General features: G+C 37.3%; 1 protein-coding gene across 1 annotated transcript in view; it reads right to left on the reverse strand.

Moving 5' to 3' along the window:
- The window catches only part of prex2 (phosphatidylinositol-3,4,5-trisphosphate-dependent Rac exchange factor 2), a 288,313-nt gene extending 276,355 nt beyond the window's left edge, over positions 1–11,958 (reverse strand). The window contains exon 1 of the mRNA XM_056450252.1: positions 11,569–11,958. Within this exon, the coding sequence (XP_056306227.1) occupies positions 11,569–11,706 (138 nt within the window). The 5' untranslated portion in view covers positions 11,707–11,958. The remainder of the gene's footprint in view (positions 1–11,568) is intronic.
- Between the last annotated feature and the right edge of the window lie 2,183 nt (positions 11,959–14,141).

The raw sequence follows: 14,141 nt of genomic DNA on the forward strand, positions 1-14,141 counted from the left end.
GAAAGCCTAGTTAGAGCTTGATTAGGTAGCCCAGGTGTGTCTGATTGGGGTTGGAGCTAAAATCTGCAGGACATCGAACATCCAGGACCGAGATTGTGAACCCCTGCTATAGAGTATTGTATGGTGAGAGCAGCAGTGCACATCAAGCCAATTAATTACATGAGCTTATTGTTACACCCCTGCTTTACATTCAGGAACCAAATCAATTGCTTCCCAGAAGCAAAACACTGAGACAAAACAATTTGTGGATTATGTGAATTGAGAAAAAGAAAATCCCAGAGGGCCGAAACTAAAATCACTTCAGATTTTTTCACTGCAGACAAATGATGGAGGGTTTTCACAGGTGATTAGATGCTTCCAGCACCATTACGGAAACAAACACCCACAAGACCCCAACAGCAGGAAGGTCACAATTCCTCCCCACCAGCGACAACTTCCTTGTTCTTAAGCACCGTCATGTAAATTCAGACAGAACGCCGAGCCTCACCTCTACATTCCCTTAGGGGCACAAAAAGCCTCTGTTCTCCTCCATGAATTGGACTGTCACTAGAATAGAGAAATGGCTGACACGTTTTGTGTTCGTGCTGTGCATTTGGAATGAGGAGACCTAGACTGAGCCTTGGGGAGCTAGTTAAGCATAATGCTTGAAAAAGGGTTCAGAATAAGATAAAAGAAGGCCTCCGCTGGTTATAAGGTCTGTCTGACTGTGGCGCATGAGAACTTACAGTGGAAAAAGAAAGCCAAACTCATTAGTAAGATTGAGATCTTAATGATCCTCCATGTAGCAAGGGGAAAATGCAACTACTTGTAAACAAAGTTTTGGGACATAATGGATGGAACATATGCAGGAGGTGCATGCTGAAAAGATTGGCAGAAGACGAGCACAGAAAATGTGTTCAGGAGAGAAGAAAGGAGATGCTCACTTCTGATTGGCTGACAAAAGGGTAAAAATGACAGTGATGACTGAGTTGACCAAGTCTGTGATCTAGTTATTCAATTATTTTACTCTCAGGGTTTAATGACCAAACCCAAAATGTATGGGGATTGTTTTGCCATTATTGATGATCCAAAATAGTTAGTTTCACAAACAGTTGCCACATTTCTTCTGGTAGAATTCCAAAAGTCTACTTAACGTCTTTAATACTTAAATAAGAATTAATTATTTTATCCTCTTATATCCTTTATCCTTTTTATATCCTGCCATAATAACTTATACACAGTTAGCAGGAATAAGCACTGCATTCTAGTAGGAACAGATGAACATGAAAGACACTATTCATCAGTGATAGTTCACACACAACCCAATGAATTTACTGTTTTAAATTTAAAAATAAATTACTTAATAAAAAGTTTTGATGCTATATTATTACTTCTACTTTTGTCATCATTATTATTAGTACTGTCCTGACTTGTCCTGTTATCTCCTCATTATCATTATTACAAGTATTTCTACCATTGTCATTATTCAGGTTGCTGTAGTTGTAGTAGTAGTCATAGTAGTAGTAGTAGTAGTAGTAGTAGTAGTGGTAGTAGTAGTAGTAGTGGTTGAAGTTGTAGTTTGGGTTTTTGAAGTAGTAGTTGAAGTAGTATCTGTAGTAGTAGATGTCGTTGGTATAGTGGTATCAGAAGTAGTGGATGTGTAGTAGTAGTAGTAGTCGTTGTCATTGTCTGTGTAGTAGTATCAGAAGCAGTAGACGTTGTTGATGTAGATGTTGTAGTAGCAGTCATTCCTGTAGTAGTATCAGTAGTAGATGTAGTAGTAGTATCAGTGGTAGTAGTCGTTGTAATAGGTTCAGTAGTAGTACACATTGTGGGAGTAGTAGTGGTTGTGGCTGTAGTAGCAGTAGTAATAGTTGTAGCATTAGAAACTCTCTGTAGTAGTAGTAGTTGGTGTAGTACTTGGGATTTATTTTTATTATTATTATTTTTATTATTGTAGTGGTTGTTGATAATGATTATTTCTGTTGTCCTTTCTTGCTTGTTTTCTGTCATTATTACTTTCGTTATATCACTAGCATTGTTGTAACTCCTTATATAAGTTACTTGCTTCATTTAGTGACTGTTATTGTTCCTTTTGTATGTACTCTGACCTGTTTACCAAGTTAACTTTACATGCACACACGCGCGCACACACACACACACACACACACACAAACACACGCGCCTGCCGGTACTTGATTGTATTGTTGTTGTTTTTTGTATTTTTGTTATTGTTTCATTTTCTTTGTATTTGCATTATCTCTAATTGTGTACCTTTTGCATATTCTAATAAAAAAAAAGTTTTTTTTTTTTTTGATGCTGTGTAAAAAAAAAAACTGGCAGCATAATGGTTTAAGACACAAAAAATCTTCTAAACAAAATACATTTTAAAGCAATATTTTTTGAGACTCACTGTCAAGCAAAACACTCTCATCAAAAGTGTTTTGGCCATCAAAAGTGTCAAAAGCCAAAAGCATTTTTTAAATTTTCTGCTACTCAAAAAGTCAAAAATTTTCATAGCAAAACATAGTTTTCTTTATAAAAAGGCAAACAAACTAAGATTTGTAAGTAAATTATTTAAAATATTTACATGTTAGGTGTCAACTCTTTTGAATTTTGAAAGCAATATTTTCTAAGACACAAATTGTCAACAACATACTAAGACGCAAAGTCAAACAAAAAGTTCAAGAGGAAGTATTATAAACGCTTTCGTAATGTTAATGTAAGCATTTCACTTCATAATAAAGACAAAAAATAACAGACATGAACCCATAACCCTGATTTTAATGACCCCATCAACCTCAACTTCATGTCAACAGAATCCTCTCCAGACTGTTTGTTCAGATCTTTAAGTCAGTTTTTATGTCAGAGCTCCCTCATTCACATTATTGTTCCTTCAAATACATTGACCTTTCATCACGGAGAAATGGCTGAAGAAGATATGATGATCAAGCCCCCATGTTTCCAAAGCAACAAATGAAAAAACCATGAGCAAAAGGTTGAGGATGGAGAACTGACCCTGAGGGACGGGGATGCAGGGTTCACAGCCTGTCTGGCCAGAGATATAGGCCCCCCACCCCCATTCACTACACAGTACTTGTTGTGTTTCACCAACATATCAGACCACAGACTGACCGTAAACAAACAGAACAAAATAAATCAGACAACAGAACAAATTAAGCGTACAAATAGAGTCTATGGAGAAAATCAAACCAAATACATTTTTTCTCCTAGGGTACATTAGATGAGAATTGAAATAACCAAAACTTGAATTTGAAATAACCAAAAACCCTTAAAGCTCATTCACACCAATGATGATAACTGTAAATATAAATAAAACTATGAATATATTTGCGTCCACACTGACAAATAAAATCTGGGGATTTTTTAGGATTTATCACCTTTAATGTTATAGGACTATGTAGATTATAGACAGGGAAGTGTGGAGAGCAGAGAGAGAGAGGAAAGACAGGCAAAGATCGACTAATCACTAGGCTAATGGCATAAACTAGTTTAATTTTTGCTTAATTAGCAAAAATGAATTTCATTAATGCTTTTTCATTTTGCATTGTCCCAGCAGATCTCTTCAGTGTGCAAATAGTGCATTTGATCAGTGAATCCAGCTTGTGTAATCTATCTAATCAAATGTATTAATTTAATCAAGAAAATTGAGCTATCACAGTCATTCATTCATTCATTCTTTTTCTGTTCGGCTTAGTCCCTTTATTAATCTGAGGTCGCCACAGCGGAATGAACCACCAACTTATCCAGCATATGTTTTACGCAGCGGATGCCCTTCCAGCCACAACCCAACACTGGGAAACACCCATATACTCTTGCATACACACACATACACTACAGCCAATTTAGCTTATCCAATTCACTTATACCACATGTATTTGGTCTGTGGGGGAAACTAGAGCACCTGGAGGAAACCCACGCAAACACTGGGAGAACATGCAAACACAGAACTCCACACAGAAATGCAAACTGACCCAGCCGGGGCTTGAACCAGCGACCTTCTTGCCTATCACAGTCAATGTAGTGGAATAAAAACAACACTAACTATTTTCCCCATTATTTTCAAAAAGGGAAACTAGCACTGGAGACTTTTATTTTTATGCTCCAATTTGCTAGCATAACTTTCATGGATTTTTAGATTTCTTTAGAAAAAGTTTTAAAAATCAACACAGATCACGTGTCAAAAGCGATTTAAAGCATCGGTCATTTCAGAAGCGTTTTTAAACCTGGAAAATCTGCGCTTGATTCTCATGTAGCCTAGTGGACTGTGTGTGTGCACAGAGTAACTGTGCTGCAAACTTCCTGAGTTCGAATCCCGACTTATACAAATACTTAGAAATCGTGACTTGATGTTAATTTTTTTATGATGAAAACAAGACATATTTATTCACAAAGTGTCTATTCGGATGTCAGACCAATGTTAAAACAAAACATGTTACAAGATTAGAAGATTCGAATTCGAATACAATTAATCCAGGGTCGCCACAGCTGAATGAACCGCCAACTTATCCAACACATGTTTTACGCAGCGGATGCCCCTCCAGCCACAACCCCACACTGCGAACCCATACACTCTTGCATTCACACACATACACTACGGCCAATTTAGCTAACCTGTATCGCATGTCTTTGGACTGTGGGGGAAACCCGGAGCACTCAGAGAAAACCCACGTGAACGCGGGGAGAACATGCAAACTCCACACAAAAATGCCAGATGACCCAGCCAGGGCCCGAACCAGCGACTTTCTTGCTGTGAGGAGATCATGCTACTACACCACCACGACGCCCTATTTATTGTTATATTTATAGTTATCATGCTTGGCGTGAACGGGCCTGGAGATGTAGGTCATGTTTTTTTCCGGTGTTTACATGCACAAGTTTAACATGTTTGGAAAGAGGGAAGTAATGCATGTGGTCTGAATGACAAGATGAATTTCTTCAACTGGATCTGTCACATTTTGTATCTGTTGTAAACCACCTTCTGAGCGATCAAATGCAACTTGAATGTTCTTTTTGGTCTGTTCCTGATATGAGAACTAAAAGCACATGGAGTAACCAAGTGTAAACACCCAATTAGGCATTTGTTTAATAATTTAAGCCAGCACTAGTTTTAATGTGTTTGTGGGTAAGCTGCTCTGCTATTTTTGTGCTAATGAGTCAAACAGTGGGAATCCAGCATTTTCAAAACTGTACCACATCATCTTCAAACAAATTTCTAAATAGACCAAGAAATGTCTACGGGGACTTTTAAAACTTGTGTTTACCCCAATAGCGAAATAAAAGTAATTGCAGTTTGTGGTGCAAAAATCCCTTTTTGAAGTTTTATTATTAAGCCTTACAAAAGTACATTGGGTGGTCAATTCCTCTAAACCCGCAGGGGTATTGCGAAAGCAAAACGCTGCAGAGGGACCACTTAATCCAGAGTTAAAACTCCAGAGAACACATTATGCAGTGGCATGGCTCTGTTTTTCTACTAAAGTAGGACATGAAAGGTTTCACCCCATCCACTCCTGTTGGGTTTGCTCAACAAGTGCTTATTCTGGTGAGCTGTACTTTTCATTTGCTCGATTGCATCTCTACTGAGTGACATATATAGGGTACACACAGTAAAACTGCACAAAAATAAGCTCTGTTTCCCTCAGTGAGCCACCTCTTACAGAGGATCATCATTCTTAGCCTCCAGTTAACAAATATAAACATCAGTATCTGAAACCTCCCACTATCAGATCTATATCGAGCTGTTACATAAGCCATTCTAGGGATATCTCGGAAGAGATCTTTTAAGAGACTTCCTCCATCTCATGTGAATTGCCAGACACTGTTCTTGCCTCATCTGATAGCCAGACACAACTGCACCTCATGCCAAGTAACTGTCAATCAGTGCAGCTGGTATTTTGCACTAAATAGCAACTTTCAAAAAACTATTTCTCCAAGAACACATGAACCATGAAGGATAAAGTCCTTTAAATTGATCTGAAACCTCCCCTGGATTCAAACAAGGCAACTTCTTTGCCATTGTTTCCTAATTTCTTCTAACCTCTCCGGAATTCCTCCACCAGGAAATGTACTTTACAACAGAGGGCAAAGAGCCCAGGCTCCCGCGTCATGGTCCCCCTCCTGGCAATACCTCCAGGCTGGTTCCAACGGGGAGCCATATTGTCTGGAAGCGACCCCCTTCATCTAATTCTCACAAACACAAAATGCCCCCTGTTCAGCATGGCACCAGTCCTCTGGGACCTCCAGGCCATGAAACACTACCCCCCAACAGCCATTGTCTTCTACCCGGTACTGTTGTTATCGTGTAACTTCACTTTTGCACAGGCTTCCGTGTCTAAAACATTGCCTTTCTTCATCCAGACATTGAGGAATTCTGGTTAAGGCATATGGGCATTACTGCGGAAGATGATCAGTTGAAAGCGATATGTTACAGACCTGCAGTGGCACCCATGGAGACTTTGATCCTTGAGAGCATGAGTGTAATACTTCCCAGTGACTTGGATTGATAAAGTTCCCTCCTTGACCTCTTCATCACACTTGGGGGTACAACGGCAAGCTTTCAACATCAAAAGAAGCACTTTTTCACCTCTATTAAAATGAAGAAATCACTTTAGCTCTAGCAATAAAACTAATTGTGAGGTTGGAAATGCAATCCAATTGGGAATTATCTGGGAACTGTCGGTTGCAATTGTGCTAAAAATGATGGAAAGAGTACTGACAAATCCTACTCAAGTAGAAGCCCCATTACTTGCCATAAAAAGCAGTGAATATAGACCTTTTTCTTAGAACGCAAAATTACCCATTATGCTTTGTATGTATGCGCAAGGAGTATGCTAAGAACTTCCGGTCGGCAGCTGATGCGTATAAACAGTCACATTTAGACAGCTTTGAAACGATAGTTTTAATCTATTTTATTTGCTTTTAACATCTTTGAACTAATACTGCTGTCGATCAGCACCACCTCCTGGACTGATTATTTTTAAAAAATGTTCATGCTAACGTTAATAGGATGGAAAGCAGCTGCTACGAGGCATTTTCCCCTCTGTGTCAGACAGCATCTTGTGCCGTTTAAATGAAGCATCGTCATCGCTAAAGTCAACATTTTTTTTCTTTAAAGTATAATTCACCAAAATGTTTGACACACACACGTAGCTTGTACAGTCGCACTAACACATAGATTGAATAAGTGTCACAAAGTGAAAATAAAGTGGAATTTTGAAATGACAGAAAAACTCATAAGTTACTGTGGTAAATACTACACAATACACACTAAATGAAACATAAACGGCTCCCGATTAGAATTAACATGCACATCAGCCAGCAGAGAATCAGTAACAGACTTTTATTGGTCATTTTTGTAAATTGCATGACTTACATACCTGTTAAGTTTCATGCCAGTAATATGGTTTGCTCTATAATGCAGTGAAGTATTGCATGTGTGTGTGTGTGTGTGTGTGTGTGTGTGTGTGTGTGTGTGTGCGAGCATGAGTGCGTGCGTGCGTGTGTGTGTGTGTGCGTGTGCGTGCATTGAAGAGCCGCTGAGCTAACAGCTGACAGGTCGGGAACACACGGCAGACACATGAACTAGGAGAACGTTTTTCTCTCGCGCTTGAATCACATCTGACAGATTACAATGGCTTTAACACACAACCCAAAAACACTCCGTAATCCAGTCAAATCGCGATTGAAACCCATTTACGGGTTGCAAATTACCCGTTGTAAACACTGTAAACAGAAGTTCTAAACATTCTACCGGTAGACGCTGGTCGCTATGGCGCCCTCCGTGCAGCAGCCAAGAAAAAGGTCTATACAATAAAAGCCTCTGTTTTAAATACACATCAAAGTAAGAGTAAATAGAAGCACTTCTAAAAATATTCCACCTCCTAAAAATGACCCCACCTCCTACCCTGCCAATTAAAAATGTAGCTTACATCTCCATGTTTTTAAAAACTTAACATTCTGTAATGCATATAGTTATTGTTTAAGGCCATTTTTCCATTTCAGTCATTATACAGTAGACATCTTTCATCTTTTCATCTGTGACATGCAATTTAATCAGTCTTTGGGTCATTGCATGTAATGATTCTTCATCTTCATAGACACTTAATGCTTACACACTGTGGATGTCATTACATTTATAAAGTGTGCATGTCTTGAGTTGGTCTGTCTGATGCAATTTTTCTATGTGCATTTTGATTTGACTGATTATTTTACTTAGCCAATCATCATGCCCTGGAAAAATATGCATATAAAGTTTTGACCTCTGTTTGAAGGAAAACAGTGCAGTAAAAGTACTGATCTGAAAAGCTACTCAAATAAAAGTGTACACTTTTTTTAACTAAATAGCAAATTCCTGACAAAAACTTCTCAATTACAGTAATTTCAGTTTTTGTAATTCATTACTTTACACCACTGGTAACACAACCTCAAGACATTTTCATAGAACTCATTATATTAACTGATCGAGAGGTATAAAGAAGATTTAGTGCTCACCAATGAACCACCTGTAGCACAGGCCCTGTATTCACCTGGTAATAAATTAACATACATGTTCAGTGGTCTGATGGGAAACAATCAGGGGTCACTGCTACAACAAATGCTGCTATTCAAAAGACCTCAAACCTTTTAAAATTTTTAACTTTTTGTTCCCAGCAGACACACAACGTTATAAGACATTAATGTTAGGTTAGATTTAGGTCACCAGTGTCTAAGGACAATGTTATTTTGACGTCCAATACAACGTGAAATGACGTTGATATTTTGTTGCTTTTAGGTTGTGCTGGAAAGAGACCAAAATCCAACGTCGAGCCAACATCTTAAACCAACGTCATACTGACATCAAACATTTATTCATCAGGTTTGGCAACCAAAATCCAACATCTGATAGACATCATAGTGGTAATGTCCACAAAATGTCAAGCTGTAACATCATTAGACGTTCAAATTTTATTGTTTGTAGGTTGCGTTTAAAAGTAACCAAAATTCGATATCTGTCTGACATTGACGTCGGCCTAACGTTGGGTTCTGACATCAACCTGGTTTTCATTTCCAAACAAAATGAACATTTCCAAACATCCCATGACGTTGGGTCCTGTGTTTGCTGGGTTTGCTCCCTGCGATTTTTTTATCTACATTTAGATCCAAACTTTTAACATGGGCAAGTAATCAACCACTAATTGTCTCATTTAAATAATATTTTTGCTTGTGTGTCTGAAAAAAGGCATTACACAAACAATAAATAATCCTTTCCTTCCTGCCTCCTGTCGGGCAAAAAAGGCTCACAGTTTTCCATTCCTCCAGTAGAGGCAGAAATGATATTAGTTGATACAGTCCCACAGCGTGCCAGTCTGAGGTTTTCACTTTCAGTCCACCTGCTCTGCCTCAGTTTTTGGCTCATACTCAAAAGCATTTACCTACCCTGCTCACTGAGCCTTGGCAAATCACTCACAGATGCATCTCTGCTAGAGACATCCAGTATGGAGACTATAATCATGCATCACATTTAGAACATTTGTCATGTGCAAATTTCAGTGCTGATTTCTCAGTAGTATTTCTTTGATGACAAAAAGAACAAATGAAGATTTCTGCTCAAGTTTAAGGGTGTTTTCACACTCAAAGATTGCTCACTTTGTTCAGAAACAGGCATTAAAATTATTACAATAAAGTTGCAATTCTTTCTTGGCTTAATTCACTTTAATGCAATGCTTTCAGGCAACGCTTTCAAGCAATATTTCTAAATGGACCAAAGATTGTCAATGGCAGTCATCTATCAAGAGCACCTATTCCAGTATCGAGGCCAAGGAGCAAGGAGCTTTGTCTGTATTTTATTATCTTTTATGTGTTTTTGACAAGTGTTCTGAAATTGTTCTTGAAAGCTCTAATTGTCTCCAAAATTGTTTCCTTCTAGGGAATTGCTTGTTGTTATCCTCATTCATCGAGTCATGCGCTGATTCAGTTTTACCCTGTGATCTATAAGCTTATAACTTCATTTTCATTTTGTTTACTTCATTTTGAGGTATTTTTAAGTCCTGAATATTTCATTTGAATGCAAACTGCAGATGTTTCTGTCTGCATATGTCTAAAATCAGCATGTCAATTTAACCATAAATTATTCATTATGTCCCCAGGAATTTGACCATGGATTTACTGTGGCTGGTAGCGAAAAGTTGTTGGCCATAAGGGGGAGCAGGTCTTGTGAAGGGTCACTTCGCTCCAAGTTTATTTTGTTAGTCACTAGGAAAACAAACACTGCTATTTTTAATATAATGTATGTAATAACTCATCATACATTGTTATTAAACCTGGTTCATTTAAGATTGAGAGTTTGCTTTCATGTTGACTGAAACCACCTTGTTCAGGCAATCTAGACCTGATTGTTTTGGTGCTGGTTTTTGATGCACAGTCCGATTATAACTAAGAAAATGTGTCAGGTTCCAAAACATCAGACCATGTGTGAATGTTTATCCCTTAAAAAATTTCAATTGGTTTTTAGAGTTTCTTAACGTGTTCAACGATGTCTCAAAATGTGCTAATTTTTCCCCAGCCACATTCAGATTAATCTCAAATGGGCATTCAAAAACATATCATATTCTTACTGTAAATGTCCAATTTATCCAAACTACAATTTCAACAATACAAGAAAAAAGTACATATAAAAAACAACTGACAACTTGTGTCTAGAGTTATAACACCTCTAAGGTAATAAACACTTTCTCTAAGAAACTAAACATTGACTGTGGGCTCATGGTCAACATGAACTACAGAAATGTGTTGGATAAAACAAGAAGCACACATTAAATTGAGACAAATTGCTCTGCGTTTTCTTTTACTTAGATAGAGCTACAAACTAAAGCGATCAGCAGGACTGACAGGCATGGCAAAGTATGGGTTTTGAGGTTCACCACAAGACCTCTGCTGCTACTCGCAGCTTACCAAACAGACTGTATGTTCAGTACAGCCTATACTGAAAGTGTGTGAGGCGACAAAAGTGTGATTTTTTAAGCATTTGATTATTAAATTATTTATTTATTTTTTTTTATTTTTTTTTTTTGCTGCATGTTGAAATTACTTATTTAAAATGAGATGAAACAACACAATTCTGGAGATTTTGGGGGGGGGGGAACTTAATTGTATTATGTTCAGTCCACTTAAATTTGTTACGTTACCTTAATGAATTTTTGTTGGGAATGAATTTACAGTGTAGAGATTTTTGACTACCAAAAATGATTACAATATTGTTAACGTTAAACTTTAATGTGAGTGAGACAGCTTTAACTGACTGGATCCCAACATCACCTATAAAACGCCGTTAAAACTGGACGTTTGCTTCCACTATACTAAAATAATAATAAGTGAAGCATAACTTTATAACCTCCAGCTCCTTCACAGTTCGCGCGCAGAGTTCTGGTCTCTCATGAACGCGCCCATAATCCCAAAGAAGATGTGCGCGCTTGAGGTAGGTTTTATCTCAATATAACTTGAGTGTACACATTGTAGCCAGCTAATATACATGCTATAAAACCCAACGTACACATAAAAAGGCTAAACAGGCGACGGAAAAATCACACTTACCGAAAGAAACTCCAGCGTCCCAACATAATCCCGCTCCGTCTTCAGAAGTTCGTTTAAAACACAAACTCTCAAACGAAGCTGTTTCTCTAAATCTTTCCCACTTTCGGCTCTGTGTTCGGCTTTGCTCTCCTCAGTCATGTCGACTGTCTTTCTTAAAGTCTTCAAAGTTGCCGCAGGAGAAGTTTAAACGACCTGACGCCGGCTGGAGGTTTGAAACATGATAAAAAAAATTTAAAAAAGCAGCGGACAAATTCACCAGAACAAATGAACGCAATTGAAAAACAATCTACTTCTCGGCTGCATTCAGAAGTTCAGCACTAGTGTACTCTACATGCCTGAGAACAGTGTAGTAATGGCTTTTGGACATCAATCAAAAACTTTGCTCCATGTGACTCCCAAGACCTTCATCCTAAATCCAGCCTCCCTCCAGCATGAAAAGGACAGGAAATAAATGGCTGGGAATTCGTGCCAGCACAGTGGGGAAATGTTGATGACATTGGGGGTAATTACCGATGCAAGACTTTCCCAGACTCCAATATTAGTTACATTGCTTTGAAAAGCTGAATGGAACCAAAGAGCGTTATGTTTGTTATGTAACAACATGCAATGATGTAATAAAATCGGAAAAACGGTTTAAATGCTTCTCAGATTATTAAAGCTTTGGGGGAAAGAAAAAATATCTATACTTATATTAGCTTTAAACATATTTATGAGTTATTTCAGCATCGCTTTAGTTCTTTTTTCTTTCTTTTTTTTTCTTTTTTTGCAGGTAAAAAAACGGTTCTACATTTATTCAGTTCTTTTTCCGATAATATAAGCTATCAAATTGTCTTACATCATGCATCAATGCATCTGTCTCCAGCTTTCACTGAAATAATTAAAGCATTAGAAAGACTGGTGAACGGGGGGGGGGGGGGGGGGGGGTAAGATAAAAACCTATAAATAAAAAAATATTTTTTTAATGCACTCAGCGAGTTTTTAATGCAATAACATTCCTAAAAATAATAAATAGGTTTTCAGTTTTTTGGATGGTGCCTATATGCATAAAATACAAGTTTAGAAGGATTTAAGCCAGAAGAATGTACATATCTATGAATGCATGTATGTATGGAAGCCCGTTCCATAGAGTTCTGAGTTATAAGGTCAATTCTAAGAATTCGGACTTTATAACCCAGAATTGCAACTTTATAACTCAGAATTGCGACCAGAACTAATAATTCGGACTTTATAACTCGAAATTCTGACTTTATAACTCAAAACTCTGACTTTATAACTCAGAATTCTGACTTTATAACCCAGAATTCTGACTTTATAACTCGGAATTATGACTTTATAACTAAGAATTCAGATTTTATAACTCAGAATTGCGACTATAACTAAGAATTCTGACTTTATAATTCAGAAATCTGATTTTCTAATTCAAAATTGCGACTATAACTAAGAATTCTGACTTTTAAACTCAGAATGGACTTTATAACTCAGAATTCTGACTTGATATGTATTTTTATTTAATTAATTAAATAATTGTTTTATTATTCAGTGGCGGGAATGGGATTCCATATGTTTGTGTTCAAAAAGCATATCATACATAAAAAAATAATAAAGCTAAGATTTCAACTTTATTTTTGCTTGTTTATGATAGCTTTTATATATAAATGACTATCATACATTTTTACATAAATTATAGAACAGAAAACCCAAAATGTCATGTTACAGAATACTATACATTTTGATATAGTACAAATCACCAAGTATAGAATCAAATTCTACATTAATGTCCATTACGCTTATTGACAATATTTTTGCATTCCATTATTGCACAATTGCAAATAATAAAAATTGCATGCAACGTATTTATTTTTTTAAAAGCTACATTATTTCTTTAAAACTTTCATGCTTCTCATATATAGCAGTGAAGATTCCCTAATGTTCAGTTCCTCAGCATGACATCTGAGCTCTCTGAAATGTGTCCTGTGTTCTTGTATTCTCCGCAACAGCCTGCTGCTTTACTTCCCTCTGTGGGCCGAGTGTTTGCCCTGTGCAGAGTCTGCCAAATTGAAATAGCTCAATAAAATTTTGATCAGCCGAGCCAAATATTTAATATGGCACAGTTATTGAGTCGCTGAGCACTAGTATCCTCTGGAGGAGCTGCTGGAGTGGTCAAATCAGAGGCCATCAGCTAGTCTGGGTTAAAATGTTATGACTTGATCTGAGACATGTTTAATTTATGAAGACATTGGATACAGCAGCAGCAGCAGATCTGTGGGAGGGAGAGCCTGTAAAGCTTCTACTGCTGTCAGACACTGCCCTCTAGTGTTAGAAAGTGCCATCTGTAAACTATGGATTTGTAAATGGGAATAGACTGTAAATATGCTGTAAAAATTGCAGGTTTCCACACAATTCATTCTTGCATGTTGTCCCAACACTAATCCACTGAGGTATTGTAACAAATTTAATTGGATTGGACATAAAACAGTTAAGTTTCCGTTAAAAATCTCCAGAATTGTGTTGTTTCAGCTCATTTTAAATACGTAGTTTGAACAAGCAGCAAAAATCTTTTTTAGTGTAGTTAC

This window comes from Danio aesculapii, chromosome 24, assembly GCF_903798145.1.
Source record: "Danio aesculapii chromosome 24, fDanAes4.1, whole genome shotgun sequence".
NCBI lineage: Eukaryota > Metazoa > Chordata > Actinopteri > Cypriniformes > Danionidae > Danio > Danio aesculapii.